The following is a 27,355-nucleotide window of genomic DNA, read 5'->3' as shown; positions in this document are numbered from 1 at the left end:
AAGCGTAGCAACCCATAATAATTTGTTGTAATTAAAAGTGTTAGAGAAAATAAACGATGTCAAGATGCACTCCATTTCGAAACATAACAATCATTTCGAAGTGTATCATTTCAACAAGATAGAAATATAGAAAGGCCGTCAACAAATAAGAGTTCATGCTAATAAAATGGAAGTATCATACACAAAACGAAGTAAACATACAATAAAAAAACTACTTGTTATAAATGCATGATTACAGCAGAAAAAACACTAAAAACCGACAGCCATCACCAAAAAATCTTGCGAAGTGATTAGCTGATCACAAGGCACAAAAGATGTCGATTAAAACCGACACCCCTACAATAAAACGATGTTCTAAGATATGTTACATCAACAATAAGTGCCCTAACAGCATCTGGCAAAAAGTCAAAAGCCAACCGCCTAAGCTAAAAAACCCTAACATGTACGAGGCCGGCTGGGAAAAGTAGAGGATCCGCAAGAAGAGGAGGGTGATGACTGCCAAGACCGTCAAACGGCACGCTCATCACCAGACCAGTAGGCATCTTCTGGAACTTGCAAGGGGGGCAAGGTTCTTTGATTGGCATTGCAAATCACAGCCTCGGGTAGCTCCTGAGGCTCAAAGCCGGTAGCAACCTTGTACAGCTCCTTCTCCTCATACCCAGCCTCAAATTCTTTCCACCCATCCTCATCCAGCTTCTTCACATGGCAAACGACCCGATGAACAGCGCACCAACCACCGTTATGGCGCAGAGTAAGAATATCATTAAACCAGTCAGACTGGAGAAGCTTATCAACAGCCCTCTTGGCGGCAGTCTTCTTCACCACAGGCAAACTCTGGTTAAGATCAGTCAGCTCCTCAGTCAGACCGTCTGCCCTCTCAGTTTCAGCCTTCAGCTTCGGCTCAACCTCTTCCAGCCTTCGGTTCGCCGCCTCCAAATTCGAAGAAGCACTCTCCAACTTCTTCTCATTAATCTTCAAAGCAGATTCAGCCGCCTCAGCCCGCTTCTTCAGCTCGGCAATATCAATGTTATTCTGCGTCAGCTGCATCTGGTTCCAACGATAGACATAGTACAAATCCATGCTGGATTGAACAGCCTAAGAAACAAAAAAAAAAAAACATGTAGCAAGTGAGTAATCAAAAAATAGTCGGATAGAAAGTTGTAGCAAACTAAGCAAGAAATACCTTATACAAATCGTTGAAATGCTGAGCAGCAGGGGCGTCAATCTGACCCAGTGGCCTGTCAGCAGGAGTAATCAGATCCCGAAAAGCACGGTAGCCCAAATCCCCACCGTCCTTAGCAGAATCCGTCGCCACCGACTCCCCACACAGCAGATCAATGTTTGGGTAGAACTGATCGGTGGGTTCGCCGCCAAAAGACCCGAACCATGATTTCATTGCTTCCGGGATCTTAAAGGGGGTATCCTCAATCCAACCGCCGGTACGAAGCGGCAGATGATAATTCAGTCGAGAATCACCAGACTTGTTCTCGCTGCGACTGACGGGAGGCATACTAGAGTTACCACCGGTAACAGCAGCAGAAGCAGCTTGCCGGTGGAAGTCCTCAATAAAACCGCCGACAGGACCCTCGTCCAAAATCTCAATAGAAGCTGGTGGAGACGGCTGCGCCTGAAGGGCGGTTTCAGTAGTTTTCTTGGCGGCAGACTCCAAGACCGGCTCATTTGCCTCGTGATCGGCGTAAGCATCATCCTCACCAGTGCCCCTTGCCCTCTTAGTCGGATTAGACCGACTGGAATTAAGAGACGACCTTTTCCGGCGGGTTCCACCTCGGCCTGTTGGATTGGACTGCATTGTGGATGAAGGCGGAGCTTGAGAAACAATGACAGAGGAGGATTTGGATTTGCAGGCGGCACTCACACGATTCTTTGCAACAGTGGTAGTAGAGCGACGAGAGGAAGCTCGGGTCGAATACGTTGCTATTGTGTCGTATTTAGCTTTAGGTTGAGGAGGCTGCGTGCACACAGGTCTCCAATTCTCGTCAAAACCAAGAAGGTCCCTATCCAAGGTTTTCGTACCTGAAAAAGACGACAAAGGAATTAATACCGGAAAGACACTTGTACAAAATAAAAAAAATTGATTATTTTCAGGCGGGCAAATCAACTAATGATGTGTTTACCAAAGCAATGAGTATTGCATAAGCCGACAGCAGACAACGGTTGGCTACCCAAAATATAATAGGCATTAGGAAGCCAATTTCTATTTACAGCCTGCTTCTTGCTGAGGCCGACATCAAGAATGTCGCACTCTAAATAATCAAATGCTTTTCTCTCCCGGCGGCCCAAACCACGCTGGTTATACTGCTCCATTCGAGGCCTAGGTTTGGTAAAAGTCCGCCGAAGAAGAAAAGTGTCGGGAACTTGAACAAAATAAAAACGATCCTGCCAGTCTTTACAACTCGACAGCGGAGGATGCACAGTCTTCCTTTTTGTTGCACTATAGGCCGACATCCACCCCGTCTCACCGTCCTTCTTTAGCCACAACAATCGCTTGAATAAATTTAATGTCAGCGGCTATTGCTTAAACAGACACAGCCAGACGAAAGAAATAACGGTTCTGATAGTAGTAGGTGTAACTTGGGCCAAACAAACATTCCAGGCGCGAAATATCTTCTCAACGAAAGGATGCAAAGGAAAGCGAAGCCCAAAATCAAAATGCTTCGCATAAACAACAATATGGCCGGGAGGGCAATCAAAAATTGTAGCACCTTCAGCCGGCACTACCAACTTATATTCAGCCGGCAAGCCAAGAAAAACCCCCCCATGTACTACATGATTCTTCTTAATAATCAAATCGCGCCATGTCGTCAAAATCTTTGTCGTGCGAGGAAGAGTCTCTAAAGGGGGAAGCTCTTCTTTCCTGTGAACGTCGTTGTGTACTCTTCTAACCTTCCGCAATGACTTCTGTATGTGGCCTGTTTCTGCATTTATATCACCATTTTGGTTTCTTTACCCTATCTAATCGAATTTGGTTTCATCTCTAAGTGTGTGGAGTAACACACACATGGTTATGTACTTCGTCTGAAAACTTGAACATGTCTGCTGCCAATCAATGTCTGTTTGGTCCGTCTGATCCAAAATGATTATAAGAAGAAAAAATTACTAAAGTGACAATTTCATCCGCCCTAGTCCAAAAACGCTGACCCATTGCCCTGCCCCAACCCCTAGAACAGGTTAGTTTGCCCTGCCCCAACCCCTAGAACAGGTTAGCCAATAGTAAGCCAAAACACATCTAGTTAACTTATATCACATAGCCATTGTACTGTCAAAGGTTTAGTTATTTGAAAAGGACGAAATAAACTTAACAAACCTTTTACGTTAAATCTATCGGCCCCTTAATATTCGCACCGCTTTCCTTTTCAGATCGTCTCTTAATACTTGCACCGCTTCTATAAATGGAAATTTTCACCAATATTATACTTCCTCCGATTATTACTCGCAACGTTTGAAATTTTTACACTATTCACATATTCTACCTTGATATTGGTGATTTATAAGTAAAATAAAACATAGTCATGTAAGATCTTGTTATATTCGTCTCAATGTGAACTTCCAAATATAATTATTATTATTTTGTAATTTTTGCTCTAAGATAATCAAAGATATTAATGATCAAAGTTATGCATTGACCTGCGTGAAAGTGAAAAATATTGCGAGTAAAATAAACAGATGAAGTATTATTTTTCACACATACCTACTAACCCACTCCCTACACAAAATTATTTAAAAATTCACACCCCACAACCCTTACACATTTCCCACTAACTATATTAAAAAAAATACCCACTATCAACTACCATTCATTAAATTAATAATTCAATTCAAGTGTCTTAAACTCCGCACCGATTGAGTAGTAAGGGACGGAGTAAATATATATATAAGAAGAAAAGACATAGATTTCCGACCATCAAAAGTGGAATGAAGTTAAAATAGGGTCCCAAATTTCTATTAATACTCCGTACTTATGTTGAGAGTTAACCATGTCTCGCTAATGTGAACAACTCAACCGATCACAGGGTTGTAACAACAGAGGGTTGTAGGAGTCGAACACTCAAACTGCATTCGCCCCACCAGGGTGAGGTGATACACGGCATGTGGACATTTGGACATTCAAGCAACCAACGGCTACTCAATACTGATTAGTGATTACCACATCGCTGATATTTTACAAAATATTGCTCTTTGTTTTAGAGAACCTTTTTAAATAAATTGCAAAAGCATAATCATCAAGATATGGGGAAAAAAATTACATCTACATTGTTTAAAAGGAAAGGGAATAAAAAAGGAAAGATACGTATTACTGTACATTATCAGACAACCAACGTTTACCTGACAGTACCAGGTTTTCCCTGTGTCGTCTAAAAGGATTGACTCAAAATCAACTGTTTATGCCAAGTAATTATATATTTGAGGATTATTCTTGTCTCTCTCCAAATATTCTCTGTCTATAAGGCTCTCAATTCTCTTCTTCAGATCAGCTGGTTTTATGGGAAATTTTAGCTGTTTCAAAAAACAAAAAAAACAATTAAAACAGCAGATACAGATGCAAATGGTAACCTGTCCAATGCGTTCAATATATTTAATTGCTTATAAGCTTTTCGAACATCAAAATACAGAGATAAGCAACTGGGAAGTGGTATTCAACCAACACACAGGTAGCCAATAAGTAACAGAAATTCAGTAAAAAAAATTACTTCGTATCACACTTGCGACCAAATATAAAAATTTCCCCTCTCCTACTTCCAGGCACTAAAACTGTCAAGAAGAAAGAAACTTCACCTGTTGGAAGAGTTCAGTTATCAGAAGAGTATGACTGAGCACCTTCCTTGTCTTCATGATACGAACTATAGCTGCATCAACCTACGATTTATGAAAATGTAAAAATGACTGATTAGTAACCCCAAGATTCAAAATCTCACCCTGGAACCCAATTTGCAAGCATTAAGAAAGAGGAGGAACAAACAGAAAAATAGGCAACCTGATACTGACGGTCCTGAAATACTCTCTCAGTGGTGCTTGTGTTCTCTTCCACCGTTTCCTTCATCTGGATTGCATTGACCTGCATCATTTATGAACAATCATGTCATTGTAGGAACAAATGGCACATGATCAGAAGGAAAAACAGGTAAAGGGGAAAGAGGGTGCTTAGATTTTAGACAATTGCTTTTCTGTCCATTAGAGGAAAAAAGATCAAATCAAGCAAACAACAATAGATTTTTCAAAATCCAACATTCACATACGTTATACTTCTCTATGACAAACAGAGGTTCCATTCCAAAGATAAAGAAAATTCCACATTAAAACAATTGACATATTTCCATGCCATCAGTAACGCACAAATTCACAAAAGGTTAAATCATTCACCACAAAGAAAATCTTCTGTTGGGGTTTTGGCCACGGCGTTGTCAATTTTCAGTTTGACCTTTTTGCATTTAATTACTCCCTCAGTTTATAATTTTTTGTTTCACTTTGACATACATCACTTTGACCATTGTTTCCTTCAAACCAGCGCATCTCCCTTATCTTGTTCTTAATCGGTGTATGGCCACACATCCAATGCAACCATACGCATCTCCGCCATATTCATCTTATGAATGTGACTTTATTTCACAATCGAACATTTTGTACCATATCATAGTGAATTTCCCCTTCAATCTATGGGGAAACCCTGAAGCAATCTTGCACTTCAACCAACCTGATTTAGTTCTATGGGTGACATCTCCATCCAACTCCCCACCCTTTTAGATGATAGATCTAGGTAGCGAAAATCTGAACCTACTCCACCTCATGTCCAAGATGATCGTCCCTGCCTCTCCCTCTCTACTCAACTTAAAGCCACGAGATTCCAAAGAATGTCTCCATAATTCCAATTTACTTTCCACACTTTCTTGTTTCGTCGACCAACACAATACAATCTGCAAACAACATGCACCACCGTAACTGTCTTGAATTGAACTTGTAACTATGGCCAAGAAAAAAGGGCTAAGTGTGGAACGTTGATGTACTCCAATCGTGATAGGAGCTCTCAACACTGCCTTCCCCGCACACTCCTGCTAGCTTCCTTATTCATGTCCTTAATGATGTCAATATATTTTTGCGAATTTCCTTTCCTTGTTAAAGCCCGCCAAAGTACTTCCTTGACACCATCTCCAAATACATGAAAACCACTGATTGTTCTCCATTAGTTGTTTCATAAGATGAATGGCCTCCATAGTTGATCTTCTTGGCATGAAGTCAATCTTCACACTCCTCCTTAACCTTTGTTCAATCACTCGCCCCCAAAGTTTCGTAGTGACTCATTAGTTTGATCCCTCGGTGGTTGGCAGAATCTTAGAGATCTCCTTTATTCTTGTATAAAGGGATTATCGTACTTTTCCTCCACTCCAATTGCATCTTGTTGCTTCTCCAAATTTTGTTGAAGAAATAGGGCAACCAATCGATTTCTCTCTCTCCCAAACATCTGTATCTCGATAGGGATACGATCAGGACCTATTGCTTTCTTCAATCCCATCTTTTTCAATGTCATTTTAACTTCTCCCTTATGACTTCTCTCCTATAAGATCATGATTGACCATATCATGAGAGATATTTATATCTCCAAAATCTTGCCCACGATCTCCATTAACTAGGTTGTCAAAATATGACCCTCATCTCTCTTTTATCTCCTTATCTCCAACAAGAACTCGTTGTTCCCAATCCTTTACACACCTAACCTTTCAACTATCTCTCGTCTTCTTATCTCTCATACGAGCCAATCTATAAATATCGTTTCTCCTTCCTTCGTATCCAAGCTTGCACAAAGATCCCGCTTCACCTTTTCTCTTACATCCTGTACAACCTTCTTTGCTTCCTTTTTTAGCCTAATATTTCTCATAGTTCTCATCGCTCCTACATCTCCCCGGTATTTTATAGCATTCACGTTTGCTCTTTATCGCTTGTCGCACTTCTTCGTTCAACCAAGATGTGTCCTTTACTTGGTCACATTTAAACCAACATTTTTCTTTAAAAAAAAAGATGTAAACTAACAATGATGCGTGTTATTATTACTCCCTATGCCCTAATTTCGTCGCAATTTCGTTTTTCTTCAGTCTCAATTTAATTGTCATACTTCGTTTTACGGCATGGAACCCCACTAATATTTTATTACCTCTCTTCAAACTACCAAAAGTTATCGCCCACATCTTCAATTAAAAAAACCCTTCCACTATCTCTCACCATACCTACTTTTCTATTAAACTATAATAGATAATCTCACAACAATTTATCGCATAAAACTCCTTGAAAAGTCTACGACGATTAAATTGGGACGAAGGGAGTAGTTAGAAGTGGTTTTCAGAACAAGACCCTTCATAAAGGACGGATTTGCATAAACATCTCTTGTAATCGCCTCAACAACACAACAAATACTTGGCCTCAACATCTCTTGTAATTGTCTCAACAACATAGCAAATACTTTGCCTCTAATAAAGATTCCAACTTGGCTGCGTCGGTTCATAGAAGCTCAATTAATTTGTAATTTGCTTTTTTTGTCTTCACAGATTGTCCTCTTGTGCGTTACTCCTTTCTCAGCCGTTAATATAATCCTTTTTTCTTAAGAATACAAATAACCACGCCGCTATTCTTAAAACAAACAGCTCCTTGACTCTCAAATCTCCACGGCATTAAGATAAGAGCTTTGTCAATTATAACAAAGTCAAGTATTCCAATCACTTTGGGACAAGTCCTCTAAAATACAACTTTTGAGTCCTTAACTAACACATTATCACCCGACGATAATTTTCACAACCTATTGCCTACCAGAACAGAAAGTGTTCAAAGATAAACGCCAAATAAAAAGGCACAACACACACCAGAGAGTTGAAATTTGGAACATCCTTTCTTTTATCTTACCATGTCGCATCTTTCAAACGAAACTTGCTTTAAGTTGGAATTTTACCCATTTCTAGAGACTGATTTTAGGTAGTCTTTCAAGCATTTTTTATAACAAAAACACAGCAAGTTCAATTACTTATAACTAAACTATAATCTTAAGAATAACAACTGGAAGTAAAATTGATCTCAATTTATACAAAAAAAAAAGTAAGAAAGAGACGGCCCAATTGAAACCCTACTATATATTCTCCTCCATTCAATATTTTTTCTAGAATAAATCTAGCTGTAAAGCCTTCAAAAATTTCCATTAAGTCAACTAGCTCTATTCCTAAACTCCAACTCTTCATAACCACTCCATTAATCTGCGTGCCTCCAAATGGACAGGTCCCAACATTCGGAAAATCCACACATGATATGCCAACAAAGCAACAGTTCCTCAAGAAAGCAATAATTTGGTTTCATTCTAGTCACCTGAAAAACCTAATCGCAACTTATTATCCCTAGTATGAACTTATTACAGTTATGAAATGAACTTGAGTAGCCTTTATCTGAAATTTATTATAGAAGTTGTGATCTGATCTAGAGCAGCCCTTATAAACTTATTGCTGTAATCTGAGTTATTGGCCGTTATCTGAAGTTGAGGCTCTTAAACTCTTTATTTTTGGTAAAAAGAAAAAATCCTCCAATAAAATCATGATTGCCAAAAGAGGATTTGTTAGCTTTTTTAGCAGAATTTTAATTTTATGAAACAGGGATTTGGGAAGAGCTTGAATTCTAATTAAAATGTTTTGTTACCTAAACAAGATTGTACAGTGGAAGTCAAAGATTCAATTAATTTACTGATAGTGCATACAAAATTATCACCAAAGTGAAGGCAATTCGGTTATGAGAGGTTCTTTCACATACCATTTCTCAGTTCCAATGTGCTGTTCTGGATGACAGACAAATTCTTGATGCCGTAATCATGGCCAATGAAGATGTGGGTAAAGCTAGTCGCAAGTCTTTTGAGGGGTTCGTTTTCAAGTTATATTTCGAGAAGGCATGTAATACTTTTAAAAGGCGCAAGGCGTGTGCCTTTTTGATAATTTATTTGTTTTTTGCTGGTATTTTATTTCCATTAAAAAAGCCTAAATCTAAGTTAAATTGATATTGTTCAAATACAGTAAATAGTTAAAAGTGCAACGGTGCTCTAAAATAAAGACGTTTGAATAAAAATAGGGAGGGAAAAAAATGATGTTTTACATACTCTCTAGCCTTTAGAGTTACATACTGTAGCTTGTACAGTCATGGCTGGTCAAAAAGGAAAAAGGTGGGAGTACCACCCATGGAATAAAAACTCGGCCGAGTTAACTAGATCGAAAATGCGGTATCGGTCACGGTTGCGGTATCGTCGCGGTGATGCGGTAACGGAACGGTTACGGTTGTCACGGATCGGCAGAAAAAAGTTGATAAGCACCCCCGTGAAGAAAGTTGATAAGCAGAAAAAATTATTGAAAAATAAAAAAGGTAACAGAAGCAAGAGAGATAAAGAGAAAAGAAGAATAAAAGATCGAAGATCGAAGATCGAAGACTAACCAGGAAACTGAAGAGAGAAGAGAAAACTTAACTGAAAACACTAACAGTCTACCAGAGACAACATCCAGATGATCCGACCACCATCAGAGAGGTGTCGCCGGAAATTTCTATTGTACCAACAAACTCCTAATTTTTCGATCGGTTCTCAGATGCGAATTAGGGTTTTTTTATAATGATGAATTTCAGTTTGGAGGATAAAATGAAGTAAAATCATGCAGTTGATAAGGGGTTTTGTTCGAATTTCCTTCTTAAAGACTGGGTAGGTGTTAATTTGGCAAAAACTTCGCATTTTTTACATTTTTAAATCATATCCTCTCTTTCTTAAAATCATATTTTCTCTCACCTCACCAAAGGCAGCCCAGGCGGTTCCCTTTGCACCTTGGCTGAGGCGGCATAACAGGCCTGCCTTTTGGCGCCTTCTGGAATGCGCTGAGCCTGTGAAGGTGGGGGCGCAATGACCTGCGCCTGAACTCGCCTGGCTCCTAGGGGCGCCTTGCACGCTTTTGAATACTAAGGTTTGGTGTTTTGTGACTTTCTTAATGTTTCGTCCTTGAGAAGAAGGGTATCAGTTTCTATTGTTAGCCTAACGCTTTCTTTGTAGTTACTGTAAATGATACTCCTAGGCAATGGGTTTTTTCGTGCAAAGGGAGATCCTTTGTCACCTTTTTTTATTCACCTTGCTTGGGAGTCTGGAGAAGGGGGATTCAAAAAGCTCATTTAAGGATTCAAGGCTGGGAGAAAGAAGGTTCAAGTGTCTCACTTGTAATATGTCAATGACACTCTGGAACCTGGTTTTGAGAATTTAAAGACGACGCTTACTGTCCTACATATTTTCAGGTGGTCTCTGGTTTGACAATATCTAAATGTACTTTTTTTACAAGAGTGTGTCAATCTAGTTTAGCTAGGATTCATATGCAACATTCTGTTGTTGAGAGCTATGCTTCTTTAGTGGGGCGTCAAGCAGAAATTTTCCTTTGAGTTATATTGGTTTGCCTCTAGTTTTTTGGAAAACTTCAAAAAGACTAGATGGGTGAAACTAGGTACACTTTTCCTTGGCGGGAGAATTACTCTTATTCAATCTTGTGAATCAAGCATACCCCAATATTTGCACATAACATTTAGAGACTGATGTGAGACTTCTTGCTTGTGGTCTGGAATAGGAAAGACAAGGAAGGATCATCTTTTTAGTAAACATTTAGTATGGCAACCGAAGGTGGAGCTAGGATTGTTTGAGAAGGTGATTACATAAAGCATCGCCTTAGTGTGTAGTGGAGGAGGTTTCTTCTTAAACCTTGTACTCTTTGGAATAATGTTGCTTACTGTCCCACAGATTTTTGGGGTGGTCTCTGGTTTGACAATATATAAATCTTTTTTTTTTACAGGAGTATCTAAATCTAGTTTGGCTAGGATTCGTATGCAACATTCTGTTTGTTGAGAGTTATGCTTCTTTAGTGGGGCATCAAGCAGAAATTTTCCTTTTTGAGTTATCCATGTTTGCCTCTAGTTCTTTTTGAAAACTTCAAAAGGCTAGAAGGGTGAAACAAGATACCTTTTTCCTTGGCGGGAGAATCTCTCTTATTCAATCTTGGGAGTCAAGCATACCCGAATGTTATCTTTCCCGATGACTATTGCACATAAGATTTAGAGACTGATGTGAGACTTCTTACTTGTTGTCTGGAGTAGGAAAGACAAGGAAGGATCATCTGGTTAGTTAAGATTTAGCATGTCAATCGAAGGTGGAGCTAAGATTATTTGAGAAGGTGATTGCATAAAACGTCGCTTTAGTGTGTGGTGGTAGAGGTTTCTTCTTAAACTTCGTCCTCTTATCAAAAGCATCACTTATGTCAAAACGGGTATCCACGGTTAGGAGAGCAATCTATCCACTGTTATTTTGTCAATCTTTTCTACAGGCCCGGTCCTGACTTTTTGGGGGCCCTAGGCGAAATAAGGGATTAGGGCCCCTTTCGAAATAATATGTCCGATACATAACTAAATATATCGTTTCACTATTGGGAAATAGACACATCAAAATTTTCTTCCAATCCACATATTCAAATTCAAATCAATAAAAATTATTTTATCTTCTTCTAGAATTTCATCGGTCTGCTGCCAAGTACTTGCAAACTATTAGTAAAATAGATAATCATTTTATTGTAGTATTGGGTATTCAATATAAATAATAAGGTTTGTTATTTGTTCAAAAATAAAATAAAATTAGTATCAATATATTTATTTTAGTAGTTATTTACTCTTGTTTTCATTAAAGTTCGAAATTTGATTTTTCAGTAATATGTAAGATAGACTCATAGTCCATCGTACCGGTAACTTTGCCCAGAAATATTACATGAATTATACCGAGTACAAAAATCTAAACTAGATATCAAGGACTACATACGTAAGCTAGGTGTGGACTTATTTGTCTTAAGTGTAGTACTTACATGAAAGAGAGAGTTTTAATAGGTTAAAAATGAACATACGCAAAATATACATGAGAAAATCAATTCCTAAAAAATAAACGTGTATTTAAAAAAAAAGCTAAAAAGCAAAACAAAATAAATGAAAAAGAATGCAGCAATTGTATAAAATTCGCTGGCGCGCGGACTCGAACCCAGGCCTCGAGAGTAAAACATGGAAGCACTTTACCATTGAGCCAAGGATATATTTTTGTTCTGTAGCGCGTTAATATAGTATTGTATTAACACATTGTACATATTTCAATTTTTGGGCCCCTTTTCGCCTTGGGCCCTAGGCGGTTGCACTCCTCGCCTACCCTCAGGGCCGGGGCTGCTTTTCTATTTGGTGCTTCGGTGTCTGCATTTCATCATGTCAACGAATGGGACATGCATTTCAAAACACCACCCCATGATCGTGATTTAGAGAAGGTTGCGTTTGTGTTAGATTTTGAATTACAGGATGTGGCAGTTTCTAGGGTATGGATGGCAACTCTTCTAGGGTTTTTTCATGCAAATCTTTTATATCTTTTTCGAAAAAAATCCTAAATACACAAATTTTCAATTAGAAAGTTCCATTCGGAAAGCCAAGATTCCTACGAGGGTGACAAACTTTCTCTGGACACTAACAACTTTAGGACGAATCAATACAAGATTGAAAGTTATGCTCAAAATTAAAGTGTTAGCGGTTTGTAATTGTAGGAACATGATTAATTATGAATATTATTAGTGGGTTATTTCACATTCTAGTAATGTAGTATGTTTTATGAGCTCATAAAAGGTCTTTTGATGTAACATAATTAATTGGACTGAATGGAGTTGTAGTATCATTTTCTTCTTCTTTCCCCTCACTCGTCTATTATGATACTTTCAACATGGTATTGGCGATCCCTTAAACAAAAGAAAAGAGAGAGAGAGGGAGAGAGAGAGAATAGGAAGTAAGCCATTGTATGCCATCTTCCGTGACAAGAGTGAAAAAATGAATAGGCAAACCACCATGGCAAGTATGGTTGAAAAAAACATGTTAACGATGATAATGTGCATCATAGTGAAGAGAAGTGTTTCAACAAAATTTGGCGTTGGTGATAATGTGCATCACAAAATTGTTTAGGCGATGAGATGTGCATCACAAATTGAATTGTCGGCAAGATGTTCTGAAAATTGACGAGAAGTGTGTCTCAAATAGAAGGGCAATTCTTCGATATGGTGTTGATGATAATGTGCATGAATAAACATTTTAGGTGATGAGAGGTGCAACACAAATAGATGAGTAGTCATTCATAATTTCTAGTAATTTCGAAGCGAATAAGTGAGTTAAAAGTTATGCTCAAAATTAATGTTAGTGGTCCCTAATTGTAGGAACAGTATTAGTTATGAATATTATTAGGGGGCAGTAATGGGTTAGTGGGGTAATTCCACATTCTAGCAACGTAGTATGTTTTATGAGCCTATAAAAGGTATTTTGATGTAACTTAATTAATCGGATTGAATGAAGATTGTAGTATTGTTTTCTTCTTCTTTCTCCTCTCTCGTCTATTATCATACTTTCAACACAAGTGACATTTGTTTGCATTGTCGAGCTAATAGTGAGTCATGCTCGCATGTTTCCCTTCACTGCGGTTAACATGTCATCTACGGAGGAGAATTTTTGCGGAGCATGAAGAGGATAGTGTCGGTCCATAGAATATTATAGATTGGTTACAAATTCATTTTGTGGGGATTGGAAGGATGACGAATAGGTTGTTGTAGAAAAATATTTTGATGGCTATCTTTTGGACCATTTCTCGGGAACAAATGGCTAAATGTTTAATGAAGTTGTGTCGTCCCATTATAGTTTATGGGACTTATTAGTGTCATAATGGCAAAGGTAGCTGGGGATTCCAAGCAACTAGAGTGTCATAATGGGCAAAGGTAGCTGGGGATTCCAAGCAACTAGAGTGTACTCAATTAGAGTGTACTCAATTTGGGGATTTTAGATTCCATGCAACTAGAGTGTACCCAATTTGCAGACAACCTTGGTTACAAAGCAAAAGTTGAGAGATATTGTTTACCCAATTTCGGCGTAAATGTTGAATTTATATGATGTGTGGGAAGTTTCCTTAATTTTTTTTAGGCTCAAAATTCCTCCATTCTTTTCGGGAGCACTCAACAAACCAAACTTTTTACTATTATATAGGATTGGGGACATGCAAAGAAATTCACCTAATTTGCAATAAAAAAAGGTTTTCGTAGAGGATACCATGTCCTCTTGCTCTTCCTCTTTGTGAGTTCAATAAAATTTTACTCTTAAAAAATTCACGATTACCATTTACCAAGCTTATATTCCGCAAAACCACTCATACACCAAACAAAATTGTTCGTATCCTCCACACCACTAGAATCAAAGCAAGCCATTGTAACTCTGATCCAAAAGCAAGTGCTATTGAGATTTTAGGAATTGTTCGATTGTGTTTGGTTTTGCAACGGTTATGAATTCAATGCATCACATTTGTGTCGATCTTGTTTTCTTAGAAGGCTTGGTGATGTCCGATTGAAGGTAATGATTTGCAAGTCAGAGCGGCGTGGGTGTTTGCGTAAACTTGAAAGTTTCCAGCAATTTCTAAGTATCACAACTCCAAGTCGGCCCACAACTATCACAACTGTTGCTACAGTTAATGCAAAGTGAGTTTAACTTGGACGTAACTTTGCTCTAATCTTATCCAAAGCATAGGAGGCTATATACTTGCACAACAAGTCTTGCATGGTTATTTGCCAACAAGGTTTTAGGAGCATTAGTAGCTAAAACTGTAGGTTCCTCTATTGGTGGGATATTTACATGTAGGAGCTGTTAGGAATTAGTAGCTAAAACCCTTAGTTTCTTTGTTTGTTTCTAGGTGTTTATCTTGAGTTAGAAAAGTGTCCTAACCAAAAAAAAAAATACAGGAACCTAATAAAAGACACCATAGATTGGACATAATGTCCGTACTTGAATTGATGAATTTGCATACTGCAGCCTAGCGGAAAATCTTCTATCCCATTGACAGAACCAAAGAACAGGTCAACCACTCAACCCCCCCCCCCCCCCACCCCCCAAACTGTTTGTCTTCCTTCCAATCCCAATTCTAGTAAGAATCACAACACTGCAAAAACCTGTCAATTTCTCCCTATCCAAAAAGACTCCGCAATTACCGAGTGCTGCCAAGAACCACTACGCTACATCATCCGTTAATCTCTCCCAACCCCAAAAAGAGTAACAACAATTAAACTCCAAACTAACCCCGCCCCAGCTACAAAATTTGAAACATATGTCCTTAGTTTTAAAAAGTGAAGCGCTGGGAGTGAAGAAGCGCACCTAGGAACGCTTCCGTTGGCAGAAGCAAGGCGAGGTACAGGAAGCGCGCGATTCCAAGCGCTTCTTGGGAGGCGCGCTTCGATGGAGGAGAGCGCTTCTATGGCCCTGGGCGCAGCTTTAGGAAAAACAGCTATTTTAAATGTAAAAAGGAGCACGAGAGTATCATGTGAGCCTTTTTTAATTGTTTATGACCTAGTGTACCTGGTCAGAATAGAAGTTTTAGGAGAGAAAGAAAATTAAACCCCGTATTTTGGGAGTTGTGGAGAAAACCCTAGCCGCAATTTCTTGCTGCCGGATTTCTCTTGCCTTCCGCCCCCTCCTTGCCGGAAAATTTCGAATCTTCAGGTATGTTCTTTTCATTTTCCATCTTCTTTTTCGATTTCTCAAAAAACAATTCTCATCTTTTTTATGTCTTCTTTTTTCATTTCTCCATCTTCTGTCATCATCTTTTTTCCGATATTTTTTATTTCTTTTTACAAAAAGTACAACTCTGTATTTATTGTTTTTTTTATTGTTTTCTAAACTCCAAACTTTCAAGAATAAATTAGATTCCTTGTATTTTTGTCCCCTGTTAAGGGATCTGTTTTTTTTCCCTTTCACTTCTGCTTTTTGTGTTTCAATTTTATTTATTTGTCTAAGGGCTCTTTTATTTATATAGCTTTTATTTTTATATTTTAAGGTTTTACAGGAAAGGTGTTTATTGATTAAGATGGCTACCAATGAGGGGTCAAGCACGCCTTCCTTAGGATCACTGGATTATGCGTTCTTTTGTTAATTTATGCATTTATAATATGAGTATCAGGTTGTTTTGAGTACAAAATATGTTCTAGAAATGATTTTGAAGGTTTTTGGCCCTTAAGGTGCGCTTCGCCTATGAAAGGCGTGCGCTTTCGCCTTGCGCCTAGGCTCCAGGACCCTTTTGCGCTTCGGTGCGCTTCGCGCTTTTCAAAACTAAGCATATGTCCCCCATAGAAACACAAGCAACCTAATGTTTAGGAACAATAAATTATCTGATGTAATACTTCAAAGGATCAACTAGCTTATTTGCTGTGTACTACTGTACTATATGGTTATGCATGTATGCACTTGTGAATTAGAAATCTTGTGTACCTTTATACGATAAAGCGGGGCAGCAAATCCATCATTGAACACAAAAGAGTCTTCATTCTCCACTTCTCTGCCTTTAGGAATCTGTAATTTTTTAACAAGAGTTTAATAAATTAACTCCAACATTAGCCAAAGAATTAGACTGATTGTTGGTCAATACCTTCTGAAGAACACGAACTTTGCCGCATGCAAGGGATTGGAGAGTTCTCCGCAACTCTTTATCTTCAATTCCAGTGGCATCCTTCATATCTTGGAAGCTCAGATTCTCAGCATCATTAAATAGCATCAAAACAACAGCCTAGAAAAGACAACTCATCAATTTGAGTCAGAATAATTCGTAAGTACTGGGTTAAACATAAATAAAGCTAAGAGATTGATCCTATAAAAATTAGATAAGTATAGGAGGAGACCAACCTGAAACAGAGAAACTGCAAGCTCCTTTTTACCTTTGGGGAAGTCTGCTTTCAGAACACAGTGACCCAGCGAATTTTGCCACATTAACCGTCTACCGCTGTATTTGCTAAGATAAAACTCTTTGAAAATATCCTGCACATCAAACCAGAATCAAAATACATGTATGGCAATGGGTTTGCACAGTCCCTGCTTCATAACTTGTGTCTGACCTGGTATACATTTAACTCATGTGGTAGCCGCACATCCATTGGGGGGTACGTTGGCCAGTAACTGCAGCAAAACAAAGAGAGAATTACGACAGAAACATGCAAAGAATTGGCAGGAGCACAGCCTACCGAACGACAATAACAACTCACCCTGTGGTTAAGACGTGGACACTCATCTCAATTCCTGATGGAAGTTTTGTCCTTGCTTGAGATGATTGTTTGAAAGACTCATTTATTTCTTTCGATAACTCAATATCCTGCAAAAACACGTCATACATGAGACGATAGACCGAACGAGAAAATACACCCAGATATGAAGGAATATATAATAATTTTACACTTAGCACCCAAAATTAGGATGCTTTGAGTACTTCCACTAACAGTAGACGTCATACACAATACTACAAATAGTAAACATACTAAAGACGTGTAAACATATGTTTGTTGATGATTTGCTTATGTTCTCAAGAGCTGATCCAGTTTCTACTTTCATGTTCCAAGGGTTTATGCTGTTTTCTAGAGCTTCAAAGCTGGAAGCTAATTTAGATAAGAGTAATGTCTACATCTGTGGTGTATCTGATGAGATTCAGGCTCAGATCATGGATACCTTGAAAATTCCAGCAGGTGAGTTTCCCTTCGGATCATAGAAAAAAAATGTGGATGCGGTCTCGTTCGCGGTAACGGCCGCGTTGTCGCGGAAACCGCTTGTAACGGAAGAATAGAAAGAATCGCGGTTGACGCGGTGTGAATTTTTTGAAAAAAACCACATTAACATGTCTAAGCCTTTTTATTACATTTTTAGTCTAAAAAGTATTATATCAACACAATATAACCAAATCTTTCCTAATATGAGTGAGTATTATAGAAATATAATGTTTCATAAACTAAATAACTAATTACGAAATATTTTTTATCAATTTATGTAAAAGAACGGTGTAACGGAGAAAAAAAAGTCTAACGCGGCGAGTCACCGTCACGTAACGGACGACGCGGGGAAAAAGACGTGATTTTTGTCAAACCGTAACATAACGGGGTTTCGCGGAACGGCAAATCCAAAATAGTGAGTTTTAATTCCATGCTTCGGATACGTAGAAGTTCCTCTACCCACTAAGAAGTTCTCTTAGATTCAGTGTAAACCTTTGACCGACAAAGTTCTAGCCAGAGCTAAGAGTTGGACAACTAGACATCTTTCTTATGCAGGAAGACTTCAATTGGTCAAAAAAATATTATGCTAAGTCTACAGTCTTTCTGACCCCAAGAAGGCCATTGAAGAGATTCAAAGGTACTGGAGAATCTTCTTATGGACAGGGGATATTGTTGCTCCCAAGAAAGCTTTGGTAGCCTGGGCTAACATGTGCTTACCTAGAACAGCTAGTGGTTGGAATATAGAAGACATGGAAGTTTGGAACAAAGCTGTTGTTTGTAAGCTTCTTTGGGCCATCACACATAAAAGGATAAGCTGTGGGTCAGATGGGTTGACAGTTATCATGTATGTGAAGGGCAGGTATCTTGTTTGTTTCCAATGCACTGCAAATATGTCTTGGTCTCTTAAAAAGATCCTGGGGTGTATGGACTTAGTGGAGAGTGTTGGAGGGTGGGCTGCAGCTCTGAAGCAAGGTGTTTTCTCTATTAGACTTATGTAACAAAAGCTATGTGGTCTGCACTCTAAAGTTCCTTGGAGAAGAGTGATCTGCAATAATCAAGCAACTCCTAAGAGTCTCTTTATTCTTTGGATTGCCATCTGGAGAAGGTTGCCTACTAGTCTAGACAGATTACTGCTCTGGAGAGTTGTTTCTTCTGATGTTTGTCATCTCTGTGGCAGTTGTTCTGAATCAGTAGAACATCTGTTCTTTGATTATAATTTATCAGCTAAGTTGTGCAGAAAGTTCTGAACCTTCTACACTTTAGCAGAGCCCCTGGATCCTTTACTGCTGAGTTGAGCTGGGTGATTAAGAGCAGCAAAAGAGTTGGTAGCAGACAACATTGTTTTTGATGTTCTTCTCCGAAAGTGTCTATTCCATCTGGCTGAATAGGAATGATAAACTTTACAATCAGCACTACAAAGCTCCTTCTGAACTGTTTAGGGAAATACAGTTTAGAGTGGCTAGTAGAATTTCTGATGAGCTTAACTCTTTCTTGTTAGATTTGAGTATCTAGATGTTTTGTTGAGGCTTAGTTGCTTTTGTGGCTTCGTGCTTGTAAAGGATGCTGCCTAATCTTTCTCCTTCCTATTGGTAATAATATTCTTTATTTGCCAAAAAAAAGACTTGTCCTTAGGGTTCCGATAAACTTGGATTAATGGATTGTTTCAGCATATGGAACTTTACTGGCACGCAGAGCTTTATCTAGCATTAATAAGAATCTGAAAACTCAATGTACACCAGTTGAGGAAACTGCTGGAGTGCAATCGTGATAAGATCGAATCTCTACATGTCAGTTTTTTAGAACTTTTGGACCTTTGCTATTGGCTACTAACCTGAACCGGGAATGGAGATAGACATGCAGCTTTCATTTTCAAGGTGCAGCCACTTGCTGAGCAGAGGTACAGAAAGCTTAATCTTACCATACTAAGATGAAGATATAAACAGAATAAAAAGTTGGAGATCAATATTAGTTTTAAAAAGCACGCTTAAGCGCGCTTAAAGCCCTGGAAGCTCGGAAGCTCACAGAAGAACGCTTCTGCCAGCCGAAGCCTAGCGACATACAGGAAGCGGTCCTGGCGCTTCTGTGCTTCTGCGCTCCCTGTAGTCTGGGCACAATAGACCCTTCTTTTTAATAAAAAAATAAAGCCACGTGACTCTAATCTTCTTTTTTAGAGTATCACGTGATTTCTTTTTTTGAAAAAGAGAATATTTGGGGGGTTTTTGAAAACTCTAGTGCAATTTTCTTCCGTAGCCGGATTTCTCTAGCCTTCTCGCTAGATTTCTCCAGTCAAATTCTGAATTTTCTTTCATCTTTTCGATTTCTCTTTTTTATTTTCATCTTTTCTTTCCATCTTTTCTGAACTTTTAAAATTTAATTATTTTTTCCCGGGTGCGCTTCGCCTACGAAAAGCGTGCGTTTTCGCTTAAGCTCCCGGGCCTTTTGCGCTTCGGTGCACTTCGCGCTTTTTAAAACTAAGAGATCAATCAGACAGGTCAAGATTTTATCAGAAATTCAGGATTCTTTTTCCTATATAATTTTGTGGGGGTGGGGGGGAACCAGAGATGGGAGCTGAAAAGAAGGCCAACACCTCAATTTCCTATGTAATGGAAATTACATGTATCTCCACTTACTAAAACAGTCACTATTATGTTCTAAAAACAAAACTCCAACAATAATGTAATGTTCAACATTTAACATGGACCATTGACACCATTCCAGTACCTGAAAAATGATGACGCAAACAAAAGACAGGAACAAAAGCTTAGCGGACAAGCTTATAACTATAACGAAACAAATATACATTGCATATATCCACAAGGTAAATGGTGCTAAATAATAGTATCTACAACCAACCCCCTTAAATTAACAAACAAATACCCTAGAATAAACCCAGCAAAATAGAAATCTGAACTAACCAAAGAGCCAGAAAACAACGCTTTTTTACGATGGATTGCAGCCAGAAAAAATAACACAGTTACTGTGGACTTATTGCTTAACTGCCAGAACAGTTGTAGCAGACCATATTTATCACAAAAGACAAAGACAGACGAAGGAGAGAAATAGAGATGAAGGAATGGGAAAAAGAAAGCACGATACGAGCATAGTCAGGGGTAGAAGCAGAGAACCGACTTTTGACATGATAGAATGTAGTTGACAGATCATCCAATAATGGTAGATTCAATTTATTTTAAGAGAGTCTTTTTCAATCTTAAAGGATATTAATTTGTAGATTTATCCTAGATCTTATAATTGCAAAGACAAACAATTTTTCAATGCTCCAGATATTATGTCTTTGTCAAAAGAAGGCTCTCTTTGCCTGTCTGAATTCCCCAAGTGATTTTATATCCAAGGTAACAATACGTTAAGTTACAAGAGATGGACTGAGAGGACGAGAGAGTGAAATCATATTTTATTTATTTAAAAAAGGAAGGAGTACCTTATACATAACCTTAGTACATAAATCATTCACGCAGACAATAGCAAGCCATAATATAACTCGCATCCAACATGATATTGTTCGCTATAAATGTAAAGGTGTTACCCCCTTGAACTCCTACATAAACCTTTTTTCAAAACCAAAAACAATAATTTTTGAAATTCAAATTCTAGATGTAGAACCAATTGCATATAATTGCAATACGCCTTAAGCATGGAAGTTATCTGCTGCCTCTTGTTAATTAAGAAAAAAAAAATTATTAAGACAGCAGAACAGGACATACAGCTGGAGGACAAGGTGTCCTCACAGGGGAACCCCTAACAAAATCCAATTATAATTTTTGCAATTCTTTTGTACCTCCCCTATTGAATATTTTGGGAAAGCTCCAGGCAGTTTAGTCCATAAAGATGCGAAAAAAGTTACTATATATGCCACCTTTTTAATTCCATAAAGACTCCATATATCTGCTATTAGAAGCAGGTATCCCTTCAACCTCTGAAAAAACTCAGAATCCATTTGAAATTTAGTGAAAGTCAGACCTATAATCTTTTCCGAAATAATTTCCGGTGGTAGAATTCTGAAGCAGTGTCAGAGGGATAAAACATTGCTTCAACACCATCTTCTGCAATAGCCTCAATATTTCTCGCGTACAGACCTACAAAATGCATCCTTTGTTCCCTTTCATCATATAGGGCCATCTTATATTAACTATGTTACCTTGGACATTATCCTTCCCTTTAGGTACACATAATCCACTGAATAAGAGAATACCACTTCAAGAATCTTCTACCCACTGATTTTCCCCTTTCCTCATTTTCTCAACTTTTGATTGAACTTGCTGATAACCAGTTTCAACACTCTCAAGGCCTTCAGTTCCTGGGGAAACTGGAACTTAGGCACTGGGCTCATCACTTATAAGTTATATCGTGCTCCTGAGAGGGCGTTGCCATCATGCTCCCAATTACTAACCTTTTGTATTATAACTACATGTTCTTTCCTTATACTTTCATGCTATTTTACTTACAGAAGGTTTCCCATCTTCTGACATCTCTTCAATCCACCATAAAGAAAAATGTCACAGGATCCACAGGCCATTTTCAAGATATTACTGCTCCATACCATTTTAACCAAACCATAAGTCTGTCCATTCCCTCCCTCCCCCCTCCCGATTTTCGCTTGATGGGAAAGATTAAAATGTGTGATTTTCAAACTAAAATCCAACAGCCCCCCAAAATGGGAATATGTTTTTCTCCAAAAAGATACACAATCTGATGCAAAACAAGGATGCTTGGAAAATGTAAAATGTACTCCCTTCGTCCCATATTAGTCGTCCTACTTAGAAAATGAAAAAGTAAAGGGAACATCATTTACAGTGATGTTTCCCACCAGTTATATTACTATTCTAATAAGAAAAACATGCATTAAAGTTGCACAAGTAGCAGTAAAAGTAGATCAAGAGGACAAGGTGTCCTCACAAAGAAACAGAAGTCCGTTTTTAAGTCTGGAACAGAGTATTTTGATACAGCCCCATCAGCCTTAGCCCCATAAACAAGCGAACAAAGTTACTTTATCCAAAATAAATCACTCGGGAGAGCGGCACCATTAAAACTATGTCCATTCCTCCCCTGCCAAACACTCTAAAAAATAGTTATCACCACATTCATCACCACATCCCACCAAAGCACTCCTTCTCCTTCCCTACACCAAACCCCACAAAGAAAATCTGTAACCAATCTGTAACCAAGCTTGGCCTCCCCTCTTGAAATCCCTATTATACCCTTACTAACGAGTCAAATTTGTTTAAATTAAAAATCAAAAATTCACCTTCCTTGGAAAAAATATCATTATTTTCAAACAAAAAATATATGTTTCAATTTATCAAGGGAACTACTCATCGTTTCAGTTTTTCATATAAAAGGTCACACACTCATCGCATAAACACTAGTCCTCTACACTCCAAAGTGTGACTCGAGCATTTTCATAAACTGCACAGATCATCCCCAAAGATAATAAACTATATCAAAATGAAGGGAAACATGCAAGCACGACTCACTTTTAGCCGGTAAAGCAAGCAAATGTCAGGTGATATAGCCATCCCCAACCTCTACTTTTGGACCATATTGTTCATATAGATCCTTCCCAAAACTTAAGTGCATGCAAAAGCTCTCAAATTAAGGGGAGCCTTCGACTTCCAAATGAAGTCCACTAATGGAAAAGCAGGACCAATAGCCACCATTCCACAAATAGTATAACGTTAACCATTTAAATTTCACAAATTTTGTGACGTTTCCCTTTAAGGAAATTCAACATTTCTTTTCATCCTGCAAATACTCAATATCCCTTGCTGACAACTCCTAAATTTCTTAGCCTACTTGGGTAGAGTAATTCACATGACTTTTGTGATCCTTTCTCACCTTTTACCCAATATCTTAACTTTTTGCACTCCCCCAATCTTACAATATTTTTGGAATGGATAAAGTATCAAATATTTTAGGTTATTATTATCAGAAACTTGAGAAACTTGACAACTAATTTGGAACTTCAAGAAAAAGAATACTTGAAAACTAGAAAAGGACAGACAGTGTAATTTCCAGAAAAATATTAACATTGGGATAAGCCTCATACTGTATGAAACTATAATTAATTTTCACATTGACGGTTACAGAATAATAAGGCCATAGATGTAATTTAAGATTAAAGTACAGCTTGCTTAATACGCTTGGGGTCCAAGCTAGTTTCAGGGGCACCATGCACTCTACGTATGCAATTGATGCCTAGAAAAATAAGCTTTTGGCAATCTCAACTTATTCCCATCTCCAGCTATAGGAAATGGTTCACCATATTAACTTCAAAAGGGGTGTTTGGTTCAAGCAAGGAAAATAAAAATAATAAAAAAGTGAACCTGGAAGAAAGGAAAGGAATACCCTGATTTTTCCTGTCTATTTGGTTCTGTTTCAGAAATGGAATGGAGTTTCCCCTACTTTCGTTAGTAGTTCTTTGATTTAGAGAACTCCATATGCAACCCATAAACCATAGAATATAAGTATATAACAAATGGCTTCCCTAGAGGTCAACAGCACAATTGAGCCTAGCACTATGAACATGATGACATTATTTTCCTAAAAGATATGCAGTCATGTAGATTAATATAGTTCCCGCAACAAATTCCACCATTTAATATTTTATTGCAAAACAAAAAGACATTCAAATTACAAGAATATAGGTCCTAGAAAACGTTAATGGTGCTAAGTAAGTAAACATTGAGAATGAACGAGAAGCTGAAGATAACCCAAATTTGCAACTTTTAAGTTTCAGAGCAAAAAAAATAATCAAACAGGAAAGAAAAGAAAATCCAGATTCTAGTCACAGCCTCTAAGGTCGCCAAACAAGGGCTATAACTGGTATAAGTAGACTGGCGAAAAAAGGAAAATCGCCAAGAGAAATACAAAATTACAAGCAAAGAGAGAGAGAAAAAAACGAAGAAGAGGAAGAAAAAGAATGAGGAGAGAGAGAGAGACCTCTTAGGATTGTATGGTAACTACAAAAAGAGTGTTTTTAAAAAAAGAAAGTAACAAAAACAAGTAAATCAAAAGAGGATTAGAAGTTCTCTCAAACTAGACAAAAAACTTGATCAAATCATGGTGTACATGACATAATTATATCTACACTAACATACTCCTTCAGTTTCGAAATAATGGGGACACTAACGCATTTCACAACAACCAAGACAAATGACTGGAAAGTAAGAAATAAGCACGGGTGGAATGTTATAAGAAAATAATAATACAAAATTAGTGAGTGGAGTAGTGTAAGAAATGAAGAATAAAAACATAGGTTGAGTGGAAAGTTATGAGTAAAAGGAGAATATAAAAATAGATTGAGTGGAATGTTGGAAGTAAAGTGGGAAAAAAAAAAATAGTGCGAATGTATTAAATATGGTGAGTCATCTACCAAAATAGAATAAAGCATAATGTCCCTATTATTCTGAAACGCCCATTTAAGGAAACCGTCCCCATTATTTCGAAACGGGGGGAGTATTAAAAGGTGTTGCTAAGAAAGTATAAGTGTCACGTGGCACCCCTATGCATTAGAAATATGGCACGTCATCTACTCAATTGTTAACATTTTTCATGACAATAAAAATGCTTATTATAGAGTTTGAACTCGAGACCGCCAAGAAATGAGGTAAAAGTTTTACCACCTTAGCTATCTTTTAATGTTGCATTCATACTAACTCAAATACCATCTAACTTGGTTGGAAAGATATTTGTTGCTCTCTCCGTATTTTATTAGGAGTCACACTTACCATTTCCGGTCGTATTTTATTAGGAGTCACACTTCCCTTTCTAGTAAATTTTCTACCCCACCTAATTATTTAATATATATAATTTCCTAGGGACCACCACTACAATAAACTCCCTCTCTACTTTGATTAAAATATGTTTCCCATCATCCTTCTTCTATTTATTTGTTATTCCCTCCCCCACTTGCTTTATTATTTTTATTAGATTCAACTATACTTCCTTAATATGCGTGACGGTCAACATGTGACTCTTAATCAAATACGGAGGGAGTAATTTCATCATGTTGTATAAATTTTGGAATTCAAACAAACCATCCCGAGCCACAAACTTGCTTATGGCCTTAGCCCCTCTTCTAATTGCCAATTTAAATTAATGTTGCCGGCATTAAAAAAAATTACTAGGAAGTGAACATACCTTGAACATCCCTTCCAGTTTATTCGTAAATTGACTACCGCACTCAGTTTTGAGCTGCAATGGAAAAAGAAAATGATCAGAAAGAATTAATAGACTTCAACTAATTTTATATTGATGAAGTTACCTTTGAGATCATAGACTTTTCAGCATCAATTGAAGCACTCTTTCCTAATAACAGCCTCTTTGCAAGATCCTTCTTGTAGAATGCTTCAAATACATCCTTACCCTAGATTTAACAGAAAAAGTTAGATATTGACTGAAGACTAGCATGGATGCAGATGTTAACAGAATGACAAAGAAAATTACTAGGATGCAGAGGTCTATTGCAACAGAAGGAATCCTTCGTAATTTCTTTTAGAGTGAACAAAATTACCTGAATAAATCGGAATAAGACCAAAACTTTATCAAGGGTGCCCTCCAATTCCTCTTCAGATGTTCCCTTATTCCCAGCTCGAAGCTTCTCATCCAAAAACTTTGCAATCAGCTCCGCAGGACGATTCTATCAAATTGAATATACAGTTAGAATTTCAGATGCATAAGCATAGTAAAATTATACAACGCACCTAGAGAACAAAGAACCATAAAAGTAATACACATACATGTCCAATATTAATTTTGTTAACAGCGAGCATGACTTCAAGTTGGTAACTGGAAAGGATTATTTTGAATTTTGCATACCTGACGTAGATTAATTAGGTACTCAAAAGAGTCCTTGATAGTGTTGCCAAAAGATTCGTTCTTTGAGAAGCTTTCTTCCCATATTTTATCAAGTGCTGCCTTGAACTCCAAGAGGCAAGAAACCATATCCTTATCCTTTTCTTCATCCATTACTGTAGCCTGACCAGCTTTCCGGATGTACGAACTTATTGCCTGCCTCAGAGACTCAAGGGCATTAACCCTGGTAAACAAATTGTACATCCTCTGGAGGTCATCAACACGACTTCCATCCATCAGCATCATGAAGCCCTGCTCAAGATGACAACACTTCAGTAAAAATAATATAAAAAAACACGGGCGATAATAACAGTAAAGGTTCCACATGTATTGCAGAAGCCATACCTTATCAAGTATTGCAGAAATATGACGCTCAAGAAGCTGCTTTTCGGCCGTTGAGATGAGTGGTTTTCTAGTACTTGCATCCAAGTAAAGTAGGCATCTTTCCTGTTCTTCATGCAATCTTATCTGCAAGGAAGCCTCGGTTTAAGATTTTCACCACAGAAAGGATGCTAAATTGGAACAATTGTAGTATAAGAACAGGCAGTTCCAAGATCATAATATGAATAACACGAGAAAAAAGCAAGGCGATACACTGGGATGAGATACTAAAGGAAAACACGTACTTCGACATGCTTCAAATAGTCTGGAACATCTGACTGCTGCATGTATTTAGCACCTTCAACAGCATAAAATTCCTCTGTGCAAACAAGGAATGGTTTTTCAAAGCTCTCTTGGTAAATTCCCAGAGCAGTAAACATCTTTAAAAGATGGTTGAGAAGAGTCCTATCAACAGCTTCACCTAATCTGAAAAAGAGTGACGAAGATGAAAAAAATGAACATCTTACAGCAGCATAAACTACTTTACTCAA

At 37.9% G+C, this 27,355-nt stretch overlaps 2 protein-coding genes across 2 annotated transcripts in view; both read right to left on the bottom strand.

Annotated features, from left to right (window-relative positions):
• Positions 1–131: 131 nt before the first annotated feature.
• Positions 132–3,980, bottom strand: LOC130462084 (uncharacterized). The gene is made up of 2 exons (XM_056830440.1): positions 1,184–3,980; positions 132–1,095 (listed from the first exon to the last, which is right to left on the bottom strand). The coding sequence occupies exons 1-2, from the start codon at positions 1,808–1,810 to the stop codon at positions 508–510; spliced, it is 1,215 nt and encodes a 404-aa protein (XP_056686418.1). The 5' UTR covers positions 1,811–3,980; the 3' UTR covers positions 132–507.
• Positions 3,981–4,116: 136 nt separating this feature from the next.
• LOC110792205 (cullin-4) overlaps positions 4,117–27,355 on the bottom strand; it is a 30,321-nt gene continuing 7,082 nt past the window's right edge. The window contains exons 4-17 of the mRNA XM_021997016.2: positions 27,110–27,290; positions 26,829–26,951; positions 26,448–26,735; positions 26,143–26,268; positions 25,894–25,995; positions 25,770–25,823; positions 17,121–17,227; positions 16,974–17,034; positions 16,765–16,896; positions 16,511–16,648; positions 16,354–16,434; positions 4,994–5,074; positions 4,795–4,875; positions 4,117–4,515 (exon numbers count right to left, since the gene is read on the bottom strand). Coding sequence (XP_021852708.1) covers positions 4,402–4,515; positions 4,795–4,875; positions 4,994–5,074; positions 16,354–16,434; positions 16,511–16,648; positions 16,765–16,896; positions 16,974–17,034; positions 17,121–17,227; positions 25,770–25,823; positions 25,894–25,995; positions 26,143–26,268; positions 26,448–26,735; positions 26,829–26,951; positions 27,110–27,290 — 1,669 coding nt within the window. The 3' untranslated portion in view covers positions 4,117–4,401. The remainder of the gene's footprint in view (positions 4,516–4,794; positions 4,876–4,993; positions 5,075–16,353; positions 16,435–16,510; positions 16,649–16,764; positions 16,897–16,973; positions 17,035–17,120; positions 17,228–25,769; positions 25,824–25,893; positions 25,996–26,142; positions 26,269–26,447; positions 26,736–26,828; positions 26,952–27,109; positions 27,291–27,355) is intronic.

Source organism: Spinacia oleracea, chromosome 5, assembly GCF_020520425.1.
Source record: "Spinacia oleracea cultivar Varoflay chromosome 5, BTI_SOV_V1, whole genome shotgun sequence".
In the NCBI taxonomy this organism is placed as follows: domain Eukaryota; kingdom Viridiplantae; phylum Streptophyta; class Magnoliopsida; order Caryophyllales; family Amaranthaceae; genus Spinacia; species Spinacia oleracea.
This window is presented reverse-complemented; position numbering and strand designations above follow the sequence as displayed.